Source organism: Haliotis rufescens, unplaced genomic scaffold (genome assembly GCF_023055435.1).
Source record: "Haliotis rufescens isolate VD_foot unplaced genomic scaffold, xgHalRufe1.0.p SCAF_18, whole genome shotgun sequence".
NCBI lineage: Eukaryota > Metazoa > Mollusca > Gastropoda > Lepetellida > Haliotidae > Haliotis > Haliotis rufescens.
This window is the reverse complement of record NW_025963868.1, coordinates 22194550-22216351: the sequence shown is the minus strand read 5'-3', so window position 1 is coordinate 22216351 and position 21802 is coordinate 22194550. Positions and strand designations below refer to the sequence as shown.

At 45.5% G+C, this 21802-nt stretch overlaps 4 protein-coding genes across 4 annotated transcripts in view; 1 reads left to right on the top strand and 3 right to left on the bottom strand.

Annotated features, from left to right (window-relative positions):
* The window catches only part of LOC124132868, a 44494-nt gene extending 35412 nt beyond the window's left edge, over positions 1-9082 (bottom strand). The window contains exon 1 of the mRNA XM_048398415.1: positions 8993-9082. The gene's annotated coding sequence lies outside the window, so the exon portion shown is untranslated. The remainder of the gene's footprint in view (positions 1-8992) is intronic.
* LOC124132870 lies at positions 1092-4671 on the bottom strand. The gene is made up of 4 exons (XM_048398417.1): positions 4357-4671; positions 2401-2443; positions 2164-2213; positions 1092-1414 (listed from the first exon to the last, which is right to left on the bottom strand). The coding sequence occupies exons 1-4, from the start codon at positions 4517-4519 to the stop codon at positions 1305-1307; spliced, it is 366 nt and encodes a 121-aa protein (XP_048254374.1). The 5' UTR covers positions 4520-4671; the 3' UTR covers positions 1092-1304.
* Positions 9083-13296: 4214 nt separating the features above from the next.
* Positions 13297-16120, top strand: LOC124133007. Its single transcript, XM_046497194.2, has 3 exons — positions 13297-13346; positions 14369-14476; positions 15400-16120. Exons 1-3 carry the CDS (start codon positions 13298-13300, stop codon positions 15789-15791), a joined length of 549 nt encoding a protein of 182 aa, XP_046353150.2. The 5' UTR covers position 13297; the 3' UTR covers positions 15792-16120.
* An 844-nt stretch (positions 16121-16964) lies between these two features.
* LOC124132959 (extensin-like) lies at positions 16965-19786 on the bottom strand. Its single transcript, XM_048397966.1, has 2 exons — positions 18501-19786; positions 16965-18369 (listed from the first exon to the last, which is right to left on the bottom strand). The coding sequence occupies exons 1-2, from the start codon at positions 19784-19786 to the stop codon at positions 16965-16967; spliced, it is 2691 nt and encodes an 896-aa protein (XP_048253923.1).
* Positions 19787-21802: the final 2016 nt, after the last annotated feature.

The following is a 21802-nucleotide window of genomic DNA, read 5'->3' as shown; positions in this document are numbered from 1 at the left end:
TAAATATCTTGACAACGAGGGCCACGTATTGGTACTCCGTCAAATTCCGTCACTTTCTCTATTGATCTTAGTAAACCTAAATGTCTATTGTTTCACTATATGTAATACCCTCATTACAGTATATGGAGGTGAACGGTTACAAGTGCGTGAATGTTGTTGTTTTATGCAACATGTGTCACTCTGAAGAACGTGTCACTTTTGAAAGTCTTATATTCTGGCCAGAATTGTACCTTTCACGATTCAACCAAGGATTTGTTGTCGTTGTAAGCAGCCTCTGAAGGTCCTTGTATGAAGCTAACTTGTATATATATGCATATATACGCTCTGCATAAACATAAACACGCAAGTACCAATAATTTTGCTTATGCACTTTTGTTACCCTATAAAGAAAAGAATAAACATATTAACGTTTGTGAAAGTTTATTTTACGATTCAGTGTATTATACAACAGTCAGCATTAATCGTTGTGGTATAGCTGGAATATTGCTCAACGCGGCTTTACTCTTAAGGCTCATTATATGACCCCAACTTGAATATGTAAGCACACATACAATGTGTGTGGAAATAAACATGTAAGAACTAAAGTGACCATTGACATTTGTAAACATCTGTAAAAGTGTATTCTGCATAAGCATCAATCACGATCAATCACTATCACTGGTGGTAAACATACCCTTTGCCAATGTATAAAGGGTTGGTCTTGTATGGAGTCAGGCACGAAGTATGTGGACGTATACCACATGCAAAAATTAATTACATTGAACATGAGGTGAGGTGAGGTGAAATTGGGTTTAACGTCGCGTCCAAGATTATTGCACTTATATAGCGACGTGCATGCACGTGTATATGTGTGTGTGGCTGCTTGTACTAGTCAGGACTGATGCCGATTTATAGTGCTAGCTCACTGAGATACCATGCCGCAGTTTAACATGAATACCCCACTCAGACACAGTATACTGACTCCGAGCCGACCAGTCCTTGTTTTAGCCCCTTAATGCCGAGCGCCAGACAGGGTAACAACAAGTACAATCTTTTAACGTCTTTTTGTATGACGCGGCCCGGGATCGAACCCTGGACCTTCCGCTCTCCGGGTGGACGCTCTACCACAAGACCACGGAGGCGGTACATTGAACATGAAGGTGTTCCTTATACTACTGAACCTCAAATACAAGAAAGGTTTTCCAACTATGTTCATTAGATCTTTTTTTATTTTCATTTCTAAACGAATGTCCAAACAGAACTTAGGTTGACTTTCATGTTTTAGCATTCACTATTGAAATTGCATCCAAATGTGCTTCCTTATTTCATATATTCTGGTATGTTCGTATCTTCTCATACGTGTTGGGAATGGCAGCAGTCTCAGTCTGAAGGGCATCGTAGTGATTCCTGTCCACAGGAATTTCGTACTCATCGCCTGAACATAAACAGAAATATATATATTAAGCACATTATCAATGCCTCTCTGACATATATAACATTGAGGGAAAAGACAGTTTTCATTGAAATATGTACACATACACTTGTATCTGAATGACGTGAGTAAGTGAATGCTTGTTCCAAAGTCTATGTCAACATATATTTCAGGGTTTTACATCAGCTTGTTGATTAGCCTACATTACAACATGCCACCGGGACAAGTTGACAAGATGTCTGCTAATTTATTGAGTCTAGTCAGCCAACCATCTTTCGTCAGCTCTTTAACCCAGCGACCGCCTCCGTGGTCTAATGGTAGAGCGTCCGCCCGGAGAGCGGAAGATCCGCAGTTCGATCCCCAGCCGTGTCATACCAAAAGACGTTAAAAGATGGTACTTGTTGTTACCCTGTCTGGCGCTCGGCATTAAGGGGCTAAAACAAGGACTGGTCGGCTCGGAGTCAGTATACTGTGTCTGAGTGGGGTATTCATGTTAAACTGCGGCATGGTATCTCAGTGTGCTAGCACTATAAATCGGCATCAGTCCCGACTAGTACAAGCAGCCACACACACACACATACACGTGCATGCAATATAAGTGCAATAATCTTGGACGCGACGTTAAACCCCATTTCACCTCACCTCTTATACCAAGCACGGACCGCTTGGTGCATGTACACCTCTGGAGTCACTATTTAGAATCTCTGGGTTGCACACTTTCATACTTTTGATATACGTTGACAAACTCTGACCTTGTGTTTGGATTTCGACAGGACAGATCACTGTGGCGGGAGTCTGTATGCTGTTGTGGTTGAGACAGGATAAATGTTACACGCGCATGGAGATCAATATACTTGCCAACAAACCAACGATATTTTAAAAGCTCTTTAGCAAAAAAACATTTTCAATTGAAGTTCTACATATCATTAATATGTTTGTTGAGAAGTTATGAATCTTTCGAAGAATTATTGCTGGAAAGATGAACCTACTTGGACATTACTGGCTTTTTTGTATTACTGGTTTTCTTGGCACCTGAAACAAGGAAATATTTTAATTAATAATTGAATAAGATAAATATCACAATAAATGTCAATACCAAATGTATAGTGGATAATGTCATTGATGTGATAATCGGATGGACTTGACAAATGAAATCACAAAGCAGTAACCCCTTTTAATACGTCCCATACACCGATACGATGCGAAGTTGCAAAATACACTATTCTAATCCTAATGCTTGCATGCATATTAAGCACAGTGAGAGCAATATATATTGTTAACTTCATTCTATGCAGTTGTTCAATTGCTGCATTCAGTGGGATATGATTTAGTGCAGGCATTGCATATTAATGTGGGTTTGTTTACATTTTGTAACCGACCTAACATTCTGAATTGTAGTTTCATTTTGATATAGATCCTCCAAAACAGAAGTATGGGAGCTCCCTGTGACTAAGGAAGATATTGTTCTGAGGTGAAGGGAATTGATCAGAATAGACATAAACTTTACACCGATGATGTGATTTATTGAATGAAAAGTGGTCTTTCTGACCAGGTTTTTATACATTGAAAGAGCTGGAACCTGTGTCCATTCCATCCCTTTGTTACTTAAGACTCTCCAAATACAATAGAGCACGAGAGGGTGGTCTTTGCTGATACTCTCATGCGAACATTGGACATAAATGGTGAGGCCAAACTTGGCACAAGTGTCACTGTGAACCATGCCAACAAGACGACCACACAAAGATCGAGTTGAAGGCAATGTGATGACTCCAGGATGGCACATCCATCAGTAATGCAGCAGATGTCCCACTCCATCGTCCTCAGACTATGGAATAGATTTCATACCACTGGCAGGTTCAAATGTAAACCACGTTAAAAACTTAGACCAGACAATGGTTATCCTTCAGCCTTCAGGACTTGCAACAACGCTCCACCACAGTCAGTGCCCTTAGGCTACACCTGGGGGCTGCCACACACACAAAACTCAGTACCGAGACCATGAGGAACAACATCCGAGCTGCCAACATGTGGTCACTTATGTCCCCCATTTCGACCAGTTTATCGAGTCGACCTGGTGCAGATCTCATCTCCTGTGGAATACGCAATATTTGTCGCAAGAACTCTCTACTCTCTTTCTGCAGTTTAGAATTCATGCCTGGTTCGTGTCCTGAGAGTCCCTCATATAAAAGATGCCACTCACAGTAGCCATTATCACAGTACTCCCAGTACCATGCCAATCTTACCGTTGTATGATACACTTTCCACCTCAGGGTATTACCAGCCCTGAAAGTTATTAGGCAAGGAGCCTTCTTGCAGCATAATGTAAGACTTCACAGAGCAGGTGTTGTTACTGCCTTTCTGTAACATATTGACCAGTGCCCGCCCGGTCATGTATCTATCGAACAACCATAGGACGTCATTGGCGGACGCGTGCGTCAGAGCCATCGTCAGCCATCAAATCTGCAACAGCCCAACAGTTCAATTCCTCAAAGTAGACTGGCTAGCCATCCCCGAAGACTCTGCGGACATCAGTGCGACGTCGTTGCTGGGAGTGCATGCAGCACAGATGTGGTCATACACATTACGCTATCTGACCATGTAACTCTTTGCTTTATGACCAGTGTGTGTTCATTCCCTGTATCAAGGCTCTTATAATATTTATTCCCTCATTTGACAGTTTGTATGCAGAGATGATTATGCTTGTTTTAAAGAGGACATATGTCAACGTCTGTATTGTTTTCATGGCATCAGCTCGTGAATACAAGATGTCCACATATTTGTTTGAGAAGGATATGTAAGAAATGGATCCATGGCAGAACCCCAATGCTAGGTGGATCGTCTTATAGATGCATGTGTAATTGTCAAGTGTTGTATGACGTCATACATCTAAGTTATATGCATGTTACGGTAGAAGAACTGTTAAATTTCCACCATCCTTTACTCACCCGATATGCAGTTTGCTATTTCGCCCCTGTGGAGGAAAGCCAAACCCAGACAGATGGCATCTACGACCAGCATCACACAGACACCTATAGCCACTCCACCACCAATAGCGGATTCCTGGCTGTTTTGTATACATGTCCCTGTCGTTTGAAATAAAATATGCATTTCTTAAAATATGTAAAGGATGTACACAATTTCCATTAAATCTGCACTTTACATTATCTTCACAAACTATAGCATTGTTGCAATACAAATTTAACTAAACCAATTTAACCATCAGTGGTTCGTTAAAGCTGACATCACCTCAAGGTTTTCTAATTTGGATGTTTCATTTGTTGTGTACATTCTTACCATGATGACTATGAAATATGTCACGTGGTTGTATAATATAAGAAAATGAGCAGAAATATACCACCTTGATAATGCCTAATAATTCTGTTGCGATACGACAAGAAACGAAGAGTATGTTGTACACAGTGATGAAAAGAGAGTCTTTTCCCAATAAATCGGAAACAAAAGCTCCCGGTTTGTTTAAAATGTAACGTCAAATATGTATATTTGTGTGTAGCACTAAGTAAAACATTTCGAGTAGGAAAGACGTGAGTGTCATGTGAGACCTTCACAGATGTGATCCGTAAGTAAATTACTTCTCAGATCCGTTTACCACTAATCCTTGCTTTGTTTCACTTCAGCAAACCCACCTGTTGTAGACGTTTTGATACGTGATGTTGGCCCTGGAGGTTGTTGACCTGGAAATCAAGACAAAGTTGTAGTTGTTAGTAAATAAGCCTGACGGAAGCCTGAATTGAACTGAACCGGTGAACCTTTATCTTTGTTGTTGTCCAGCTACCATTTGTGTTAAATTTCATAATGTATATGGCGTTACAAAAAATCACATAGGCATAATCTAGATACCAAAATGAAATTTCCAGCTGCATGATGTACATGGTATAACAGATTAAATATGAGCCTGACCCCGATCCCAAACGGAAATTCCCAAATGTAATTATGGCCTTGATGTTTGAATGGTTGCTGTCCTGATATTGAAACCTTACAGACATTTGAGTTCAGGTTCAAGATGTACGTATGATAGATGATATAACTGATGTATTTTCCCGACAAATTAAAGCAAAAACTCCCGCTATGTAAAAACTTTAAATTCAAGTAGTATGACTTCTTGATCTGCAAACCAAATACGTTACAAATGTTGAAGCAATCCTAACTATGAAATCTTACCAATAACAAGAACTGTTTTGTTGTCACTGTAGTCTTCACTAACGACTGAACACCTGAACTGTCTCCCATTGTCTAGATTCGAGACTGTATGAAGCAGTGTTGACGCCCCGTTATACTGACATCCCCCTGACACAGACACGGGAGTAGCAGGCTGATAGGTGATGTTTTGGTCGTTTGGATATCGTGTCCAGGAGGTGAACTCGTTGTCTATAGATCGCCACTCCCATGTCCACAGGTTCTGGAGATTGTTGTTATCAAACTGGTTCCCGATCCTCCCAGTGCATCTGAATGAGATCAGCTGACCATTGTCATAACTGACCCTGTCGGGAGTAGGGAACATCTCTATTTGCTCTGGATAAGCTTTAAGGAAAATACAATATATGTGTATAAAAAAAACAAGAAATATCTTGTTGTCATTATAGTCTTCGTGGATGGTGGGGGTTGGTGGGTGGGTGGGGGGTGGGGGTGGGGGGTGGGGTGGGGGTTTTGGTGGGAGGGTGGGGGGTGGGGGGTGTCATGGCTGGCCCAGTCGTCTAAGGCGCCGCGATTCCGCTGTGCAGAGTTGCATCCCTTGCACCTATGATTGTGGGTTCGAATCCCGGTTCACCGCGAATATGGTTCTAGGTTTGTCAGTACCATACCCGTGTTCGTGGGTTTCATCAAAGTGGTATCACTCTGGGCTTTCCTGCCAAATTAAGCGGACAGGAAACGATTTAACTGGAATGACAGAACACCTGAACTGTCTCCCATTGTCTACATTCGAGACTGTATGAAGCAGTGATGTTTGATGCCCCTGAGACAAACACGGGAGATGGGTGGTCGAAGGTGATGTTTTGGTTGTGGATATCGTGTCCAGGAGGTGAACTCGTTGTATATGTCCGGCACTCCCATGTCCACAGGTTCTGGAAATTGTTTTTATCGAACTGGTTTTGAAACCTGCCTGAACACCTGAATGAACATGTGAACCTGAAGGAAACATCTGACCTTCGCCCTGACTGATCCTGTTAGGAGAACATATTTATCTGGATAAGGTGAGAGAAATGATAGAAACGATGCATGTGAACATTCTGGACGATAAGCAGTTTATGAAGGAGAATGGCTATACCACGATGCATATATATATCAAGGAAACAAAGCATTTTAATTGTGGTAAATAAAAACATACGCACTTCTAGCTGTGATGTTGGTGGTTGTCTTATCACTTCCACCTGTCCCCGCCACGTATAGGGTGGTGCAATAGTATGTAGAAGCAGCATCTGTACATATCAGATCTGTCAGGATGAACTGTATGCTGCCTGTTGCTCCAGTAATAGAACCTGAGGCTGTCATCCGCTGTTGTAGACTTGTGTCCACTACTTGTACTGACGAATCTCGACTGCTCATTTGTATCATACGCTGATCAGAACCAGTAGAAGATTTCTTGCCAACCGCTATGTTAAACAGTTGTGTTATCCCAGGTACATCTGGACTACAACGTACAGTCAGCTGAGATGTTGGGTTCCTTCCCCCAATAGTTATTTGTGTTGGTGATGTGGTCAGTCTTGCCCCTGTGACTGAGAAAGAAAAGCTTGTGTTTATGTCAGTGAGAGATGCACAAGTCGAAAATTCAACAAAATGTCGGGTTATTCTGTCATGTAAACTATCTGATGTGAAACATATATAGCATTGTAATTAACGCACAGTCAAAGCCCATTCAGAAGCATATGGCTCTTCGTGTAGTGGGGGCGGTCGGGTAGCCTAGTGGTTAAAGCGTTCGCTCGTCACGCTGAAAAACCGGGTTCGATTCCCGACATGAGTAAAATGTGTGAAGCTCATTTCTGGTGTCCCCCGCCGTGATGTTGCTTGAATATTGCTAAAAGCGGCGTAAAACCATACTCACTCACTCACTCTTGTAGTGGCAACAGGCTTGCCCCTGTGACTGAGAAAGAAAACTTGCATAAGTCGACAATTCAACAAATATCTGATGTGAAAGCTATATAACATTGTAATGCACCACTGTACAGTCGAAGACATTTCAAAAACACATGACTCTTCATAGAGTTACTTATATGTCGCACATTCCAGGCAGCACAGATCACTATTTGAGGGCATGCGGTTGTAAGGGCTGATTCTGCATACCTTGAAAGTAACTTGTTTCAGAACAAGTTGATGTGATGGGATTATGATTTACAGTTAACAAAACTAATAAGCTGATATCTATGTTTATGTGCCAGCACTAATTGTGTACTCACTTCCAGGGAGAAAGGTCATGAAAACCAGAAGACAAAAGGGATGACAAGGCCTCATGCTTTTTTCTCCAAAAAGTGAATTCCAGTTCCTGAAACATGTTAATGAATGTCGGAACAAAAGATTTATTTATACCTCTGGTGTATGTATTTACAGAAATTATCTGTCGAGCTGATGATAGTTTTAGTTTTAAAAAAAGTAACCCCTCCCCTTCCCCCAAAATGAAAACAATCAATCACATCTCCTAAATGACGTTAAACACACCATGTCGAAGTGAACAACACTCCCCTGATTTGTGAGATGGAGATTACCCAAGTTTGTTTATATGCTGAGGATGATAAATATTTCAAAGGAGAAGTTTGGTTTTGGTGGTATGTGGAAAACCGAGCTCTTGGTTAATATTAATAACCCAAATTGAACCAATTTTTGCAACACGCAGGCCAAGCAAAATGTTCCTCAAACGAACTGTGCTCAGCCTCCATGGAAAGAACCATTACATGCCTACATGAGAAAGTGGTGTACAGGAGGACATGCAGTGTCGAGTATAGGTTTGCCATCACACACAATAAAGGTGAATGTCATCACTCTGCCTATCAACAGGATGGGTTAGTCACCGATCATTACAAGTATAGACAGAATCGAGGTATGCATCCATACTGCTTTTGACGTATCTGACTTTGTCCGTATTAGCATAGATTGTCACCTTTCTTTTAGAACTGTGGATACACACGCCTAGGCCTGTGTCTTGACCACTATAACACTTACACCTGTACATATGAATCCGACCATCGATTTGAATCCCAGCCTGAACGATTTACGTCCTTGTTGATTGCACTAGCTGTAGCACCTGCGCTATTGACCACCACATCTATGTAAATAATCTCTAGGGTCACAGTGTCAGCAGGGTGAAATTATACTTGTGCTTATATAGGGATCGCCCCACTGTGGAGCGACGGTAAGGGTTTGGGTAGTATTCAGGACATTGTCGTCAGTAGCATGATATTATATATGTGCTTATAAAGAGATCTTCCATGTGGGGCGACGGTAAGGGTTTAAGTACTATTTGTGACTATGTCCATATGATAGGGATACCAACATAAAACAACCAGTAACTGGCCTTCCCTTATTGTCTTTACATCGACCACAACAATGACTGTGAACACTAAACACATCTACCTCTACATGTTATTACGCCCACAATTAGAAGTCCCTGCCTGCACAGTATACGCCAGTCTCGTGAAAGCAGCAGTATAAATACATTTACAATTCATGTTACATCGAACACCCCCTACACCCCCCCCCCACAACATATCAGGTGTAACAATACAGAGCCACATGGATGAATAATTTTTCCATTAGATTTGTCAGCAACATATCTGAGATCATGTGTGTCACCAAAATGTTCTTTATACATAAACATCTAAGGCCTGCATTACTTCCGGGTTTTTTTCCAACATCAAGCTGAATCAACTGATATAACTTTAAAACTGCTCACAGTGGCGTTACAATAAGCTCACAGTCACGAATATGGAACAGGATTATCGCCCTTGGATTGTTGGCCAAGTGTGAACGAGCTTCGCTGAAAATGCTCTGTAAAAGGATTTCCACAAGAAATTTGATAATATCATTGTTGTGATGACGCCATGTGAAATTCGAAAACACTTGTGATCAAGAGTAGCAGGTTAAAAGGCCACACCCACTTGCTGACAACTGCTGTCTGATATAAAGTGGTCTGGACTTGTGTCGCATTATTGCACAAAATAAAATAGGTACGCGATAAATCTACTTTCTTGTTGAGTGCACTAACTATGATATCTGCGTTATTGTACACCACACCTATGTAAATAATATCTCGGGTCATGGTGTCACGGTATGCGCATGGTGAAAAAATACTTGTGTTTAAAAGGGATCTTCCACTGTGGAGCGATAGTTAGGGTTTGAGTAGTATTTATGACTACGTCCATGTGGATACAAACATTACTAGCAAAGGTGCCTTCCCTTATTGTCATGACAACTATCACGACAATGACTGTGAAAACGAAACACACCTGCCTGTACATGTTATCTCGCCCACCTTTAGAAGTGCATACCTTCTGAGTTCCTTGTTTCGAGTTTAAAATACAATAGATGAATATATGGCATTCGGGAAGTACGTCTGATTTTTGTTTCATATGAGTGAGTGACTATGGTTTTACGCAGCTTTTAGCAATATTCCAGCAATATCACGGCGGGGGACACCAGAAATGGGCTCCACACATTGTACCCGTGTCGGGAATCGAACCCGGGTCTTCGGCGTGACGAGCGAACGCTTTAACCACTAGGCTACCCGACCGCCCCAGTTTCATATTAACATGACTGAATATGATCATACAACTGACAGATCATATAGAATATGCATTTTTCAATTGCTTCCTCTATAATCAGCCACGATTGTGTATTTTTTTCCTTTTCTACCACCTCAGAATTCACAGTGAACAATTTAAAGAATTACAACTTTAGAAAAGGACGTTCTTTTTCACATATACCTTCTTTGGTAGGCATTTAGAAGTAGGAATACTAAGTAAGGATAAACAACTTCTTTATTACAATTAAGAGCGACGTTTCGGTGTAGGTTCTAACACCGCTATCAAGCTTGATACAATTAAGAGCGACGTTTCGGTGTTGGTGCTAACACCGTTATCAAGTTTGATACAATTAAGAGCGACGTTTCGGTGTAGTTTCTAACACCGTTATCAAGCTTGATTTCGAACCTACACCGAAACGTCGCTCTTAATTGTAATAAAGAAGTTGTTCATCCATAAATTCTTATCCTTACACACATACCTGTTCATATGTCCTCAACCACCCAGTCTGCACGATTTTAGGTCCTTGTTGAAAGCTACACCTATAGCCTTGCGAGAGTCGTATTATGCAGCACTTTACAGTTCAAGTTTTAGGTTATGGTTGATCTGACACATGAATACGACACTGGGTCAAAAGGGTAAAGGAAATGTGGGTTGATATTTTATAATATGTATAGGAAGCCGCTCTGTGAATAGGAATGGTAAGTGTTGGAGTAACAATGCTAGTTTTAAGTAATAACTCAACAGCAAAGTCCAGCGTCTGGACAGAGAGTCACTCCTTGAAAAATACATTGAGATAAACCAACCCGACACACACACACACACACACACACACACACACACACACACCCACCCACACACACACACACACACACACACACACACACACACACACACACACACACACACACACACACACACACACACACACACACAAAAGTCACTAAGTCACTTAGTCACTAAGTGCAACACCTCACCTTAACCCATCCTTGATTACAAAGCACAAAAAAACTTTCACACAGACAGCGTATTAAGTGATATACTTTCCTCATAGGAATAAGACTAGTGAAAGCAATTAATCCATGCCCCTTGAGTAAACGTATGTAAGTTTTAACTCTCTGCCATATTCAATTGAACCACAAATGAATACATTTCAAATGACTGGCTTACCAAACAATTATGTTTTCGTTTATGTTTATATAAACCTAAAATAAAAAGGTCACGCACACTTGCCGACTTGTGTGTCCTGTTCCCGTGAAGATCCGGGCAGACAATAGTTCTCCAGCAACCGAAGTACATACGAACAATGTGTGAAGTCCATTTCGCCGTGATATTGCTGGAATATTTCTAAAAGCGGCGTTAAACAATACTCACTCACTGCGGCTTCGTAAGTGAATCTCGATGCTTGGATCGACAACTGTCATATTAGTTGTACCCTTCAAACAAGTCTATGCCCAGAGACTACATCATGAGACCGCGAAGATCCGGGGAGAGAATAGGTATGTACATGTATTTATTGATCCCATGCCAAGTTTGAAGAGTGTGCACAAGCACAATAAATTACCTTCAAGTCTAACAGAGCAAAGCAGCATGAACCCAAACTATCCCCAGCCTGGCCACCCTTTCCCGTTTGTCACCTCTTACGATAAGCCGAAGATCAATAGTTTGTGTAACTTTGGAGACCTTTGGAAACCCTTTGCATCAATTAACTAGTCATTAAAGTGTGGAGTTTACAATCCATTGTCAATTAAGTTACTGCAAGCTTCATACCTAATCAACGACTGCAATTACCTGCGATATGAGTGAGTGAGTGAGTATGGTTTTACGCGGCTTTTAGCAATATTCCAGCAATATCACGGCGGGGGACACCGGAAATGGGCTTCACACATTGTACCCATGTCGGGAATCGAACCCGGGTCTTCGGCGTGACGAGCGAACGCTTTAACCACTAGGCTACCCGACCGCCCCTCCTGCGATATGAACACGACAAATATGTACATATTTATCCCGAAATATAATTATTGATCATGACAAGGACATATTAAATATTGTGTTTAAATTCGTGTCTGATATCACATTCACCTGTATTTCGGTTGCCACAATTTGCTTACCAAGTTTCCTCGTTCACTTTCTCATTGATTATAACAAGGACGTTCCTTGTGACATCAGCTATGTTTCTGACATTCTTGTTAATATGTGAGTAATGAGTTAACTTGTGTATGATAGTCACCAAGGTAGGTACTTTGGTTCTGTTGCATAGTCTTAATGATAAATTTTGTATTGAATGGAAGCGGTGTCTTGCATAACAACACCGACTAAATCCTGTTGTTCAGATCACGTAAGCAATATCATAGCGTTGGTATTCAATGATGGATGACTGGCCGAGACGTCGCGTGACAAGAGTTGCTCACTCTATCGATCATTGGTTTGCCTGGCTCAGGCTCGACCACTGTCCATGCCGTGTCATAAAGAGTGCTGATCTACACTACACCAGTCTGTGGGGATTTGGGGTTAAAGGGTTCCAGTGTGTCAGGTCAGAGGCGACAAAAGGACATTGTGGTATCTTCCTTGGGTGACAATACAACGAGCACTGAAGGAACGGAGTTTATTTGTCACTGTTTATCATATGGGTGATGGGCGGCCCAGTCGTCTAAAGCGCCATTCGAAAATGTGTGTCACCTATGATACCTATGATCTCCGGTTCGAGTGGGTGAGTGAGTGACTTTGGTTTTAACGCCCCTTTTAACAGTATTCCAGTTATATCACGGTGTGTCAGCTAAATGTGGGAGGAAAGCCCGAAGTGAAACAGGTCTCAGACGTTAACCACTTCGGTGAAACCCACGGATATGGTGCTGACAAACATTGAAACATAATCGGGGCGAACCAGGATTCGAACCCACAATCATAGGTTTCTGGCGTACCCAAGGGACCCAACTCTGCACAGCGTATCGCGGCGCCTTTGACGACTGGGCCACCCGTGCCCCCTCTTCGGGTCGAATAACAGATTAAGTTTTTCAGAACAATACCCCAAAACAATACCCCGCTATATAAGTGCAATAATCCCCATTTCGCCCCACATGACCCTCTCGCACAAGTTGGTCTGCCCTAAGGTCACACCCTGCTTTTTTTTCCAGTAACAATGGAGCTCATGGGTAAAACTGTTTTAGTCATTTTCGGACTCTTTTCTGGTGAGTATTAATTTCTGTTCTGAATCAATCGGCACACAAAACCGAAACAGATGATATGTTGCTCGAATGAACTTTGGAATAAGGCAACACTTGCCAAACATCCATCTATCCAATAGAACACAATGTGTGAGTTGGTAGCTTAGGTTTTTCTTTATTCAGCAAACTCTTAGCAGAGCAAACCATGAACTGGCTTTATACATTGTACACACTGTGGTGAAAAGATAGATTTCGCTTTGACTCCAGTTGCATAGAATAATGATAATGGTTCCAATGAGCACCCATGAAGGCGACTATGCTTGTCGTAAGAGGCGACTAACGGGACCGGGTGGTATTCTCGCTGACTTTGTTGATGCAAGTCATCGTATCCCAATTGCGTGGATCGATACTTATGATATCAATCACTGGATTGTCTGGTTCAGATTATTTACAGACCAGCGTCATATAGCTGGAATATTGCTGAGTGAGGCGTTCAACAACAAACAAATAATGATGTCAATCTCTGGATGGTCTGGTCTAGATTTGAATATTTCTGAGTGAGGTGACAGCCTAAAAAGGAACGAAAGACCATTTGATGTTCCAAGGTTTGGAATGTTGGTTGATCAGCCTTTCAAAGAAGCCGGACATTTCTTTTCAAGACATCCAGTTTGTCCATTATAAATGAGGCAAAATTATTTCCATTCCAGTATTATTTGGAACATTGTGTATTTCACTTCCAAGCATTTCAAAGTCTGGTAACGTGTGACATAATTTGTTTAAACAAGCGGTTACAGATTGGAACTTCTTAACCATTAATAAACATTCAAATACAATACAGTAAACTACGGTTATAACGAACTCAAAGGGACCATCAATTTTAAATCGTTATAACCGTAGTTCGTTATAAGCGTATATACAGCAAATGGCCGGGACAAAACAAAACAGTTCGTTATATCCGTCAGTTCGTTATAAGCGTGTTCGTTACAAGCGTAGTTTACTGTATGTATCTCTACATATCTATGGAAACAGGTACGACTTCATTTCAGGTACAACCCTCGTGTACATCGTGGCCGGCCTTGAGTGCGGTGTTCTCGTCATCACCATCATTGTCCTCCTCCTGTACCTCAGAGGGAAACGACGACATCGCAATGCAGGTAACAGACCAGGGACTGTGTGACTATCGCGCTTTTAGCACTATTTCATTATAATCAAGGTAGGGGTTGAGGGTTCGATCCAATATTTTGCACCCGCGATGGGAGTCGAACCCAGGCCTCCTGTGTGACGAGCGAACGCTTTAACCACAAAGTTACACCTGTACAACCTAATAGTAGTATGCAAATGAAGGCACTGAAACATGAAACCGAAATATTTAAGACCATATTAAATAAATGTATTAAGTATGGCGATAATTATATCGAAATCTGTGCGATTAATTGTCGCTTTAAGTAATATTATGAGGGGGATTGCGGTAATGGCTTCTTGCAATAAACCCATATTGAGATTCGAATCAGGTCCTCGTCGTGACGGGCGAACGGACGCTTAAACCCCTATGCTACCCAGCTTTCCTTGACATGAACCTTAAATTACAACCAAAATATTCCATCGTTAATTGAACTGAACATTCATATGAAATTCAACATTTAAATACTGATGCTTTCACAAAGAAAGTCCAAGAATTAGTAATCATTGATTTTCTTGGTATTTAGTAAAAACTTTATATTCTGTTTCAACGATAAATATATAAACACAAGAGCATGGGAGCCTATGACACTACTAGACGATATGAATGACGCTGCCAAACATAAAACATTGTTATGACTGATGTCATTAGTAACCCCGTGGACGTTGGTCGTAAGAGGTCAATCACTGGATCGGATGGTCAGTTTCGGTGACTTGGTTTAAAGCGTGTTAAAGTACCCCAACGGCGGGGAACGTTGCTCACATCAATCGCTGAATTGTCTAGTACTAGTTTTTTTCAGGCGACCGTCATATAACTGAAAGATTGAGCTTTGAACAACGACGCTACACTTTTATTAGAATAAGCCAATACGAAACAGTAGGTTATATCTCTTTACAGATATGTCACTATTGGCTACTGGAGCGTCTCTCCGCAACCCTGAATCCTCCTCAGGGAATATGTACACCGAGATCGGACCTTCTAAACCACCCCTCCAACAGACTGACAGTAACTCGTCGCACCTCTACAGTACAATAGCACCAGGTGCCACGGGGACAAACGATGACACCCAGACGAATGCAAACAGAGAGTCCTCTCTGCCCACCAACGCCACTGGGTACATCGACATGACGTCAAACAACGTCACCACGTCAGTTGACGCCATCACTCAGCACCTCTATTCAGACGTCCCTCGAGAGACACCGGCGGTTACAAACAGCCGTTTACAAAACCCTGTGTATGAGAACGTAGCGGAGGATTACATCAACGAGGCTTTTGAAGATGAGGACTAGGCAGCAGTGGGCGGCACTGTACCAACGTATTTTAAGTACCATCACAACTGTGTTCATAAGACTCTGATTAATCATGTCATGACTCTGATAATAAGGGAACAGAACTATCACAAACCAATGGGTTTTCTTCGTCACACTGTTTTATAGTACTCACCACAAGCGACGTCATACACGTGACACACACGACGTAATCCACACGTGTATGATGTTAATGTAAAACATCAACGCTAGAGATTGACCAGTCTCGATTACCCACGGAAAGAGATTCCATTGGGTTGGTTGGTTGGTTTGTTGTTTAACGCCGCTCTCAGCAATATTTCAGCTATATGACGGCGGTCTGTCAATAATCGAGTCTGGACCAGACAATCCAGTGATTGATATCATGAGCATCGATCCACGCAATTTGGATCGATGACATGCATCAACCAAGTCAGCGAGCCCGACCACCCGATCCCGACAAGCATAGTCGCCTTTTACGGCAAGCATGGGTTGCTGAAGACCTATTCTATCCCGGAATCTTCACGGGGCGATTCCATTGGGAGCAAAAGGCAACACAGCGGTGACAATTATATCCGTGACGTCATCCTGTTTAGATACTCATTATGATGATCATTGGTGAAAGAACCGAAGTAAGTCTAGTTGGGGTGGTGGTTGTTGATACGGAGATATGGGGTGCTTGTTGATACTGATGGTGGGGCCCGTGAAAACGTGGGTTAGAATAGCTCTTCAGCAACCCATGTTTGCTGTAAATGGCGACAAAAAATAGTGATCGGGTGGTGAGGCTCGTTTACTTGGTTGATGCATGTCATCGTATCCTATTTCCGTGGATCGATGCTCATTATGTCGATCACTGGATAGTCGTGTCCAGACTCGTTTATTCACATACCGCCGTGATATACCTGAAATATTGCTGAATGCGGCGTTTAACAACAAACAAATAAACAAACAAACAAACTGATGGTGGGAATGTTGGCTGGTACTGTGTGTGGGGGTGAGATGTTTGCTGGTACTGTGGGCGGGGGTGAGATGTTGGCTGGTACTGTGTGTGGGGGTGAGACGTTGGCTGGTACTGTGGGTGGGGGTGAGATGTTGGCTGGTACTGTGGACGGGGGTGAGATGTTTGCTGGTACTGTGGGCGGGAGTAAGGAGTGAGGTGGTACTGTTCGTTTGCCGTTAAGGGTGGTAGTGGCAAATGGGAAATGTAGGTTTGGGTGTGTAGGCCGGTACTGAGTGTCGGGTGTGTAGGCCGGTACTGAGGGTCGGGGGTGTAGGACGGTACTGAGGGTCGGGTGTGTAGGCCGGTACTGGGGGTCGGGGGTGTAGGACGGTACTAAGTGTTGGGTGTGTAGGCCGGTAATGAGGGTCGGGGGTGTAGGACGGTACTGAGGGTCGGGGGTGTAGGCCGGTACTGAGGGTCGGGTGTCTAGGCCGGTACTGAGGGTCGGGGGTGTAGGCCGGTAATGAGGTTCGGGGCTGTAGCCCGGTACTGAGGGTCGGGTGTGTAGGCCGGTACTGAGGGTCGGGGGTGTAGGCCGGTACTGAGGGTCGGGTGTGTAGGACGGTACTAAGTGTCGGGTGTGTAGGCCGGTAATGAGGGTCGGGGGTGTAGGACGGTACTGAGGGTCGGGGGTGTAGGCCGGTACTGAGGGTCGGGTGTCTAGGCCTGTACTGAGGGTCGGGGGTGTAGGCCGGTAATGAGGTTCGGGGGTGTAGGACGGTACTGAGGGTCGGGGCTGTAGCCCGGTACTGAGGGTCGGGTGTGTAGGCCGGTACTGAGGGTCGGGCGTGTAGGACGGTACTGAGGGTCGGGGGTGTAGGACGGTACTGAGGGTCGGGGCTGTAGCCCGGTACTGAGGGTCGGGGGTGTAGGACGGTACTGAGGGTCGGGTGTGTAGGCCGGTACTGGGGGTCGGGGGTGTAGGACGGTACTAAGTGTCGGGTGTGTAGGCCGGTAATGAGGGTCGGGGGTGTAGGACGGTACTGAGGGTCGGGGGTGTAGGCCGGTACTGAGGGTCGGGTGTCTAGGCCGGTACTGAGGGTCGGGGGTGTAGGCCGGTAATGAGGTTCGGGGCTGTAGCCCGGTACTGAGGGTCGGGTGTGTAGGCCGGTACTGAGGGTCGGGGGTGTAGGACGGTACTGAGGGTCGGGTGTGTAGGACGGTACTAAGTGTCGGGTGTGTAGGCCGGTAATGAGGGTCGGGGGTGTAGGACGGTACTGAGGGTCGGGCGTGTAGGACGGTACTAAGTGTCGGGGGTGTAGGCCGGTAATGAGGGTCGGGGGTGTAGGACGGTACTGAGGGTCGGGGGTGTAGGCCGGTACTGAGGGTCGGGTGTCTAGGCCTGTACTGAGGGTCGGGGGTGTAGGCCGGTAATGAGGTTCGGGGGTGTAGGACGGTACTGAGGGTCGGGGCTGTAGCCCGGTACTGAGGGTCGGGTGTGTAGGCCGGTACTGAGGGTCGGGCGTGTAGGACGGTACTGAGGGTCGGGGGTGTAGGACGGTACTGAGGGTCGGGGCTGTAGCCCGGTACTGAGGGTCGGGGGTGTAGGACGGTACTGAGGGTCGGGTGTGTAGGCCGGTACTGGGGGTCGGGGGTGTAGGACGGTACTAAGTGTCGGGTGTGTAGGCCGGTAATGAGGGTCGGGGGTGTAGGACGGTACTGAGGGTCGGGGGTGTAGGCCGGTACTGAGGGTCGGGTGTCTAGGCCGGTACTGAGGGTCGGGGGTGTAGGCCGGTAATGAGGTTCGGGGCTGTAGCCCGGTACTGAGGGTCGGGTGTGTAGGCCGGTACTGAGGGTCGGGGGTGTAGGACGGTACTGAGGGTCGGGTGTGTAGGACGGTACTAAGTGTCGGGTGTGTAGGCCGGTAATGAGGGTCGGGGGTGTAGGACGGTACTGAGAGTCGGGTGTCTAGGCCTGTACTGAGGGTCGGGGGTGTAGGCCGGTAATGAGGTTCGGGGGTGTAGGACGGTACTGAGGGTCGGGGCTGTAGCCCGGTACTGAGGGTCGGGTGTGTAGGCCGGTACTGAGGGTCGGGCGTGTAGGACGGTACTGAGGGTCGGGGGTGTAGGACGGTACTGAGGGTCGGGTGTGTAGGCCGGTACTGAGGGTCGGGTGTGTAGGCCGGTACTGAGGGTCGGGGGTGTAGGACGGTACTGAGGGTCGGGGGTGTAGGACGGTACTGAGGGTCGGGGGTGTAGGACGGTACTGAGGGTCGGGGGTGTAGGCCGGTACTGAGGGTCGGGGGTGTAGGACGGTACTGAGGGTCGGGGCTGTAGCCCGGTACTGAGGGTCGGGTGTGTAGGCCGGTACTGAGGGTCGGGCGTGTAGGACGGTACTGAGGGTCGGGGGTGTAGGACGGTACTGAGGGTCGGGGCTGTAGGCCGGTACTGAGGGTCGGGGGTGTAGGCCGGTACTGAGGGTCGGGTGTGTAGGCCGGTACTGAGGGTCGGGGGTGTAGGACGGTAATGAGGGTCGGGGGTGTAGGCCGGTACTGAGGGTCGGGGGTGTAGGACGGTACTGAGGGTCGGGGGTGTAGGCCGGTACTGAGGTTCGAGGGTGTAGGACGGTACTGAGGGTCGGGGGTGTAGCCCGGTACTGGGGGCCGGGTGTGTAGGCCGGTACTGAGGGTCGGGGATGTAGGCCGGTAATGAGGTTCGGGGGTGTAGGCCGGTACTGAGGGTCGGGGATGTAGGCCAGTACTGAAGGTCGGGGGTGTAGGACGGTACTGAGGGTCGGAGGTGTAGGCTAGAACTGAGGGTCGGGGTATAGGCCGGTACTGAGTATGAGAGGTGTAGGCTGGTACTGAGGCTCGAGGGTGTAGGTTGGTACTGAGGGTCGGGGTGTATGCCGGTGCTGAGGGTCGGGGTGTAGGCCAGTACTGAGGTTCGGGGGTGTAGGCCGGTACTGAGGGTCGGGGGATGTTGGATGTTGGTGGGTAGGATGTCGGACACCCCTTCACCCAGAAACACTCGGTTGACAGGGAGCCGGTAACACCCATCCATTTACACACCGCCAGTGATAACAGCCCGTGCCGGATGAAATGCTCACTCTCAACACACAATGAGGAAGCATGCATCTCATTAACCAGTATTACCTCATTGTCCACATAGCCATATAATGTATCGTAATGTGAATACATCTAAAACCAAATGGACAATAAATCATGTACAATTGGACACATCGTGACTTGGAATACTTCCTTCTTCACAATCCCCGGAGACCCGGGTTAAAATTGGTCTACGGCTACCTGTGGTTGTCGTACGTCAGTGAGTATGGTTTTATTTCGCTTTTAGCAGTACTCCAGCAATGACCTCATGTGGGGAATCGAACTACGTGATGAGCGAACGCTTTAACCACTGAGTACTGAGAGTCGAGGGTTTTAGGCAAGTACTGAGGGTTGAAGGTGTAGGCCGGTACTGAGGATTAGGGGTGTAGGCTGGTACTGAGGCTCGAGGGTGTAGGCCGGTACTGAGGATTAGAGGTGTAGGCTGGTACTGAGGCTCGAGGGTGTAGGTTGGTACTGAGGGTCGCGGTGTAGGCCGGTGTTTAGGATCAGGGGTGTAGGCTGGTACTGAGGGTCGAGGGTGAGGCCAATACTGAGGGTCGGGGATGTAGATCGGTACTGAGGATCAATCGGGCAGATCGATGCTCATGATGTCAATTACTGTATTGTGTGTTCCAGACTCGATTATTTACAGACTGCGGTAATACAGCTCGAATCCTGCTGAATGCGGCGTTAAACAACAAACAAACAACAAACAAATACAGCTTCAACTTCCGACTCTGTCCACGGGTGTCATGGCGTAGATCAGCAGCATGCACAGATTTTCCACCACAAACTCGTGGTGCCCTGGTGCAGGTCAGGAGAGTTCCTGGCTTTTCCACAACAGTCGTCCTTGTGTCATGGCGCAGATAAGCAGAGTTCCTTGGTTTTCCACTACAGCCGTCCTTGTGTAATAGCGCGGATAAGCAGAGTTCCTTGGTTTTCCACTACAGCCGTCCTTGTGTCATGGCGCAGATAAGCAGAGTTCCTTGGTTTTCCACTACAGCCGCCCTTGTGTCATGGCGCGGATAAGCAGAGTTCCTTGGTTTTCCACTACAGCCGTCCTTGTGTAATAGCGCGGATAAGCAGAGTTCCTTGGTTTTCCACTACAGCCGTCCTTGTGTCATGGCGCAGATAAGCAGAGTTCCTGGGTTTTCCACTACAGCCGCCCTTGTGTAATAGCGCGGATAAGCAGAGTTCCTTGGTCATGAGTAGGGTATTCATGTTTAACTGCGGCATGGTATCTCAATAGGCTAGCGCTATAAAATCGGCAACAGTCCGGACAAGTACAAGCAGCCCCACACACACACACACACGCACGCACGCATGCACGCACGCACGCACGCACGCACGCACATATAACATAACAGCACAAATCATGGAAATCTCACTGTTATGGTTAAACCCCGTCTCACCTCACCACATACTTATGTCAGGTATTACAAGTTACTTTTATTTTTGTTTTGGTGTTAAATGTAAAATGCAATGGGGTCGTTGTGGAAGCTTATGTGTGTTCCTACTTTTCGAATCCCCACGTTGGTACAATGCGTGAAACCCATTACTGATGCAAACTCCCAATGCATAGTTCAGCCGCCATCTTGCTGTAACAGACGATGTTTGATGATGATCGATACCGGTCCTTTGCTTGGAAGGCAGTGCAAGACCAGCGACACCAAGCGGAGGATCCGTGAACCAGTCTAAAGGCTTAGTTGTCCATTTTATTAAGCAGTCACAGATAGCACAACATGAATCACGCCGTTGACAACACTCAGCACTACAGATAGTGTGTCATCATGATAGATCTGACCATTTAATTCTCGGGCGTTGCGTTGCGTTGGGGGAAGGGGGTTGCTGGGAAAGAGGGGGGTGCGGGTGACGGAGGTGTTTGCAGAGACATGAAATGCCGTCATATCTCAAAGGCAAATTAATGTCCAACGCTAATTTGTTTGTCTCCCTCTCAACTGTCTCAAC

Excerpts from the sequence above, each read along its gene's own strand:
- LOC124132870 (XM_048398417.1), bottom strand. The coding sequence starts at position 4,519 with ATGCATATTTTATTTCAAACGACAGGGACATGTATACAAAACAGCCAG. Across the intron at positions 2,444-4,356 it reads AATAGCAAACTGCATATCGG|GTGCCAAGAAAACCAGTAAT; the intron begins GTGAGTAAAGGA and ends TCCTTGTTTCAG. Across the intron at positions 1,415-2,163 it reads TGTCGAAATCCAAACACAAG|GCGATGAGTACGAAATTCCT; the intron begins GTCAGAGTTTGT and ends GTTTATGTTCAG.
- LOC124132959 (XM_048397966.1), bottom strand. The coding sequence starts at position 19,786 with ATGGGTGTTACCGGCTCCCTGTCAACCGAGTGTTTCTGGGTGAAGGGG. Across the intron at positions 18,370-18,500 it reads GCCTACACCCCCGACCCTCA|TACCGGCCTACACACCCGAC; the intron begins GTACCGGCCTAG and ends CCCGACCCCCAG.
- LOC124133007 (XM_046497194.2), top strand. The coding sequence starts at position 13,298 with ATGGAGCTCATGGGTAAAACTGTTTTAGTCATTTTCGGACTCTTTTCT. Across the intron at positions 13,347-14,368 it reads CATTTTCGGACTCTTTTCTG|GTACAACCCTCGTGTACATC; the intron begins GTGAGTATTAAT and ends ACTTCATTTCAG. Across the intron at positions 14,477-15,399 it reads ACGACGACATCGCAATGCAG|ATATGTCACTATTGGCTACT; the intron begins GTAACAGACCAG and ends ATCTCTTTACAG.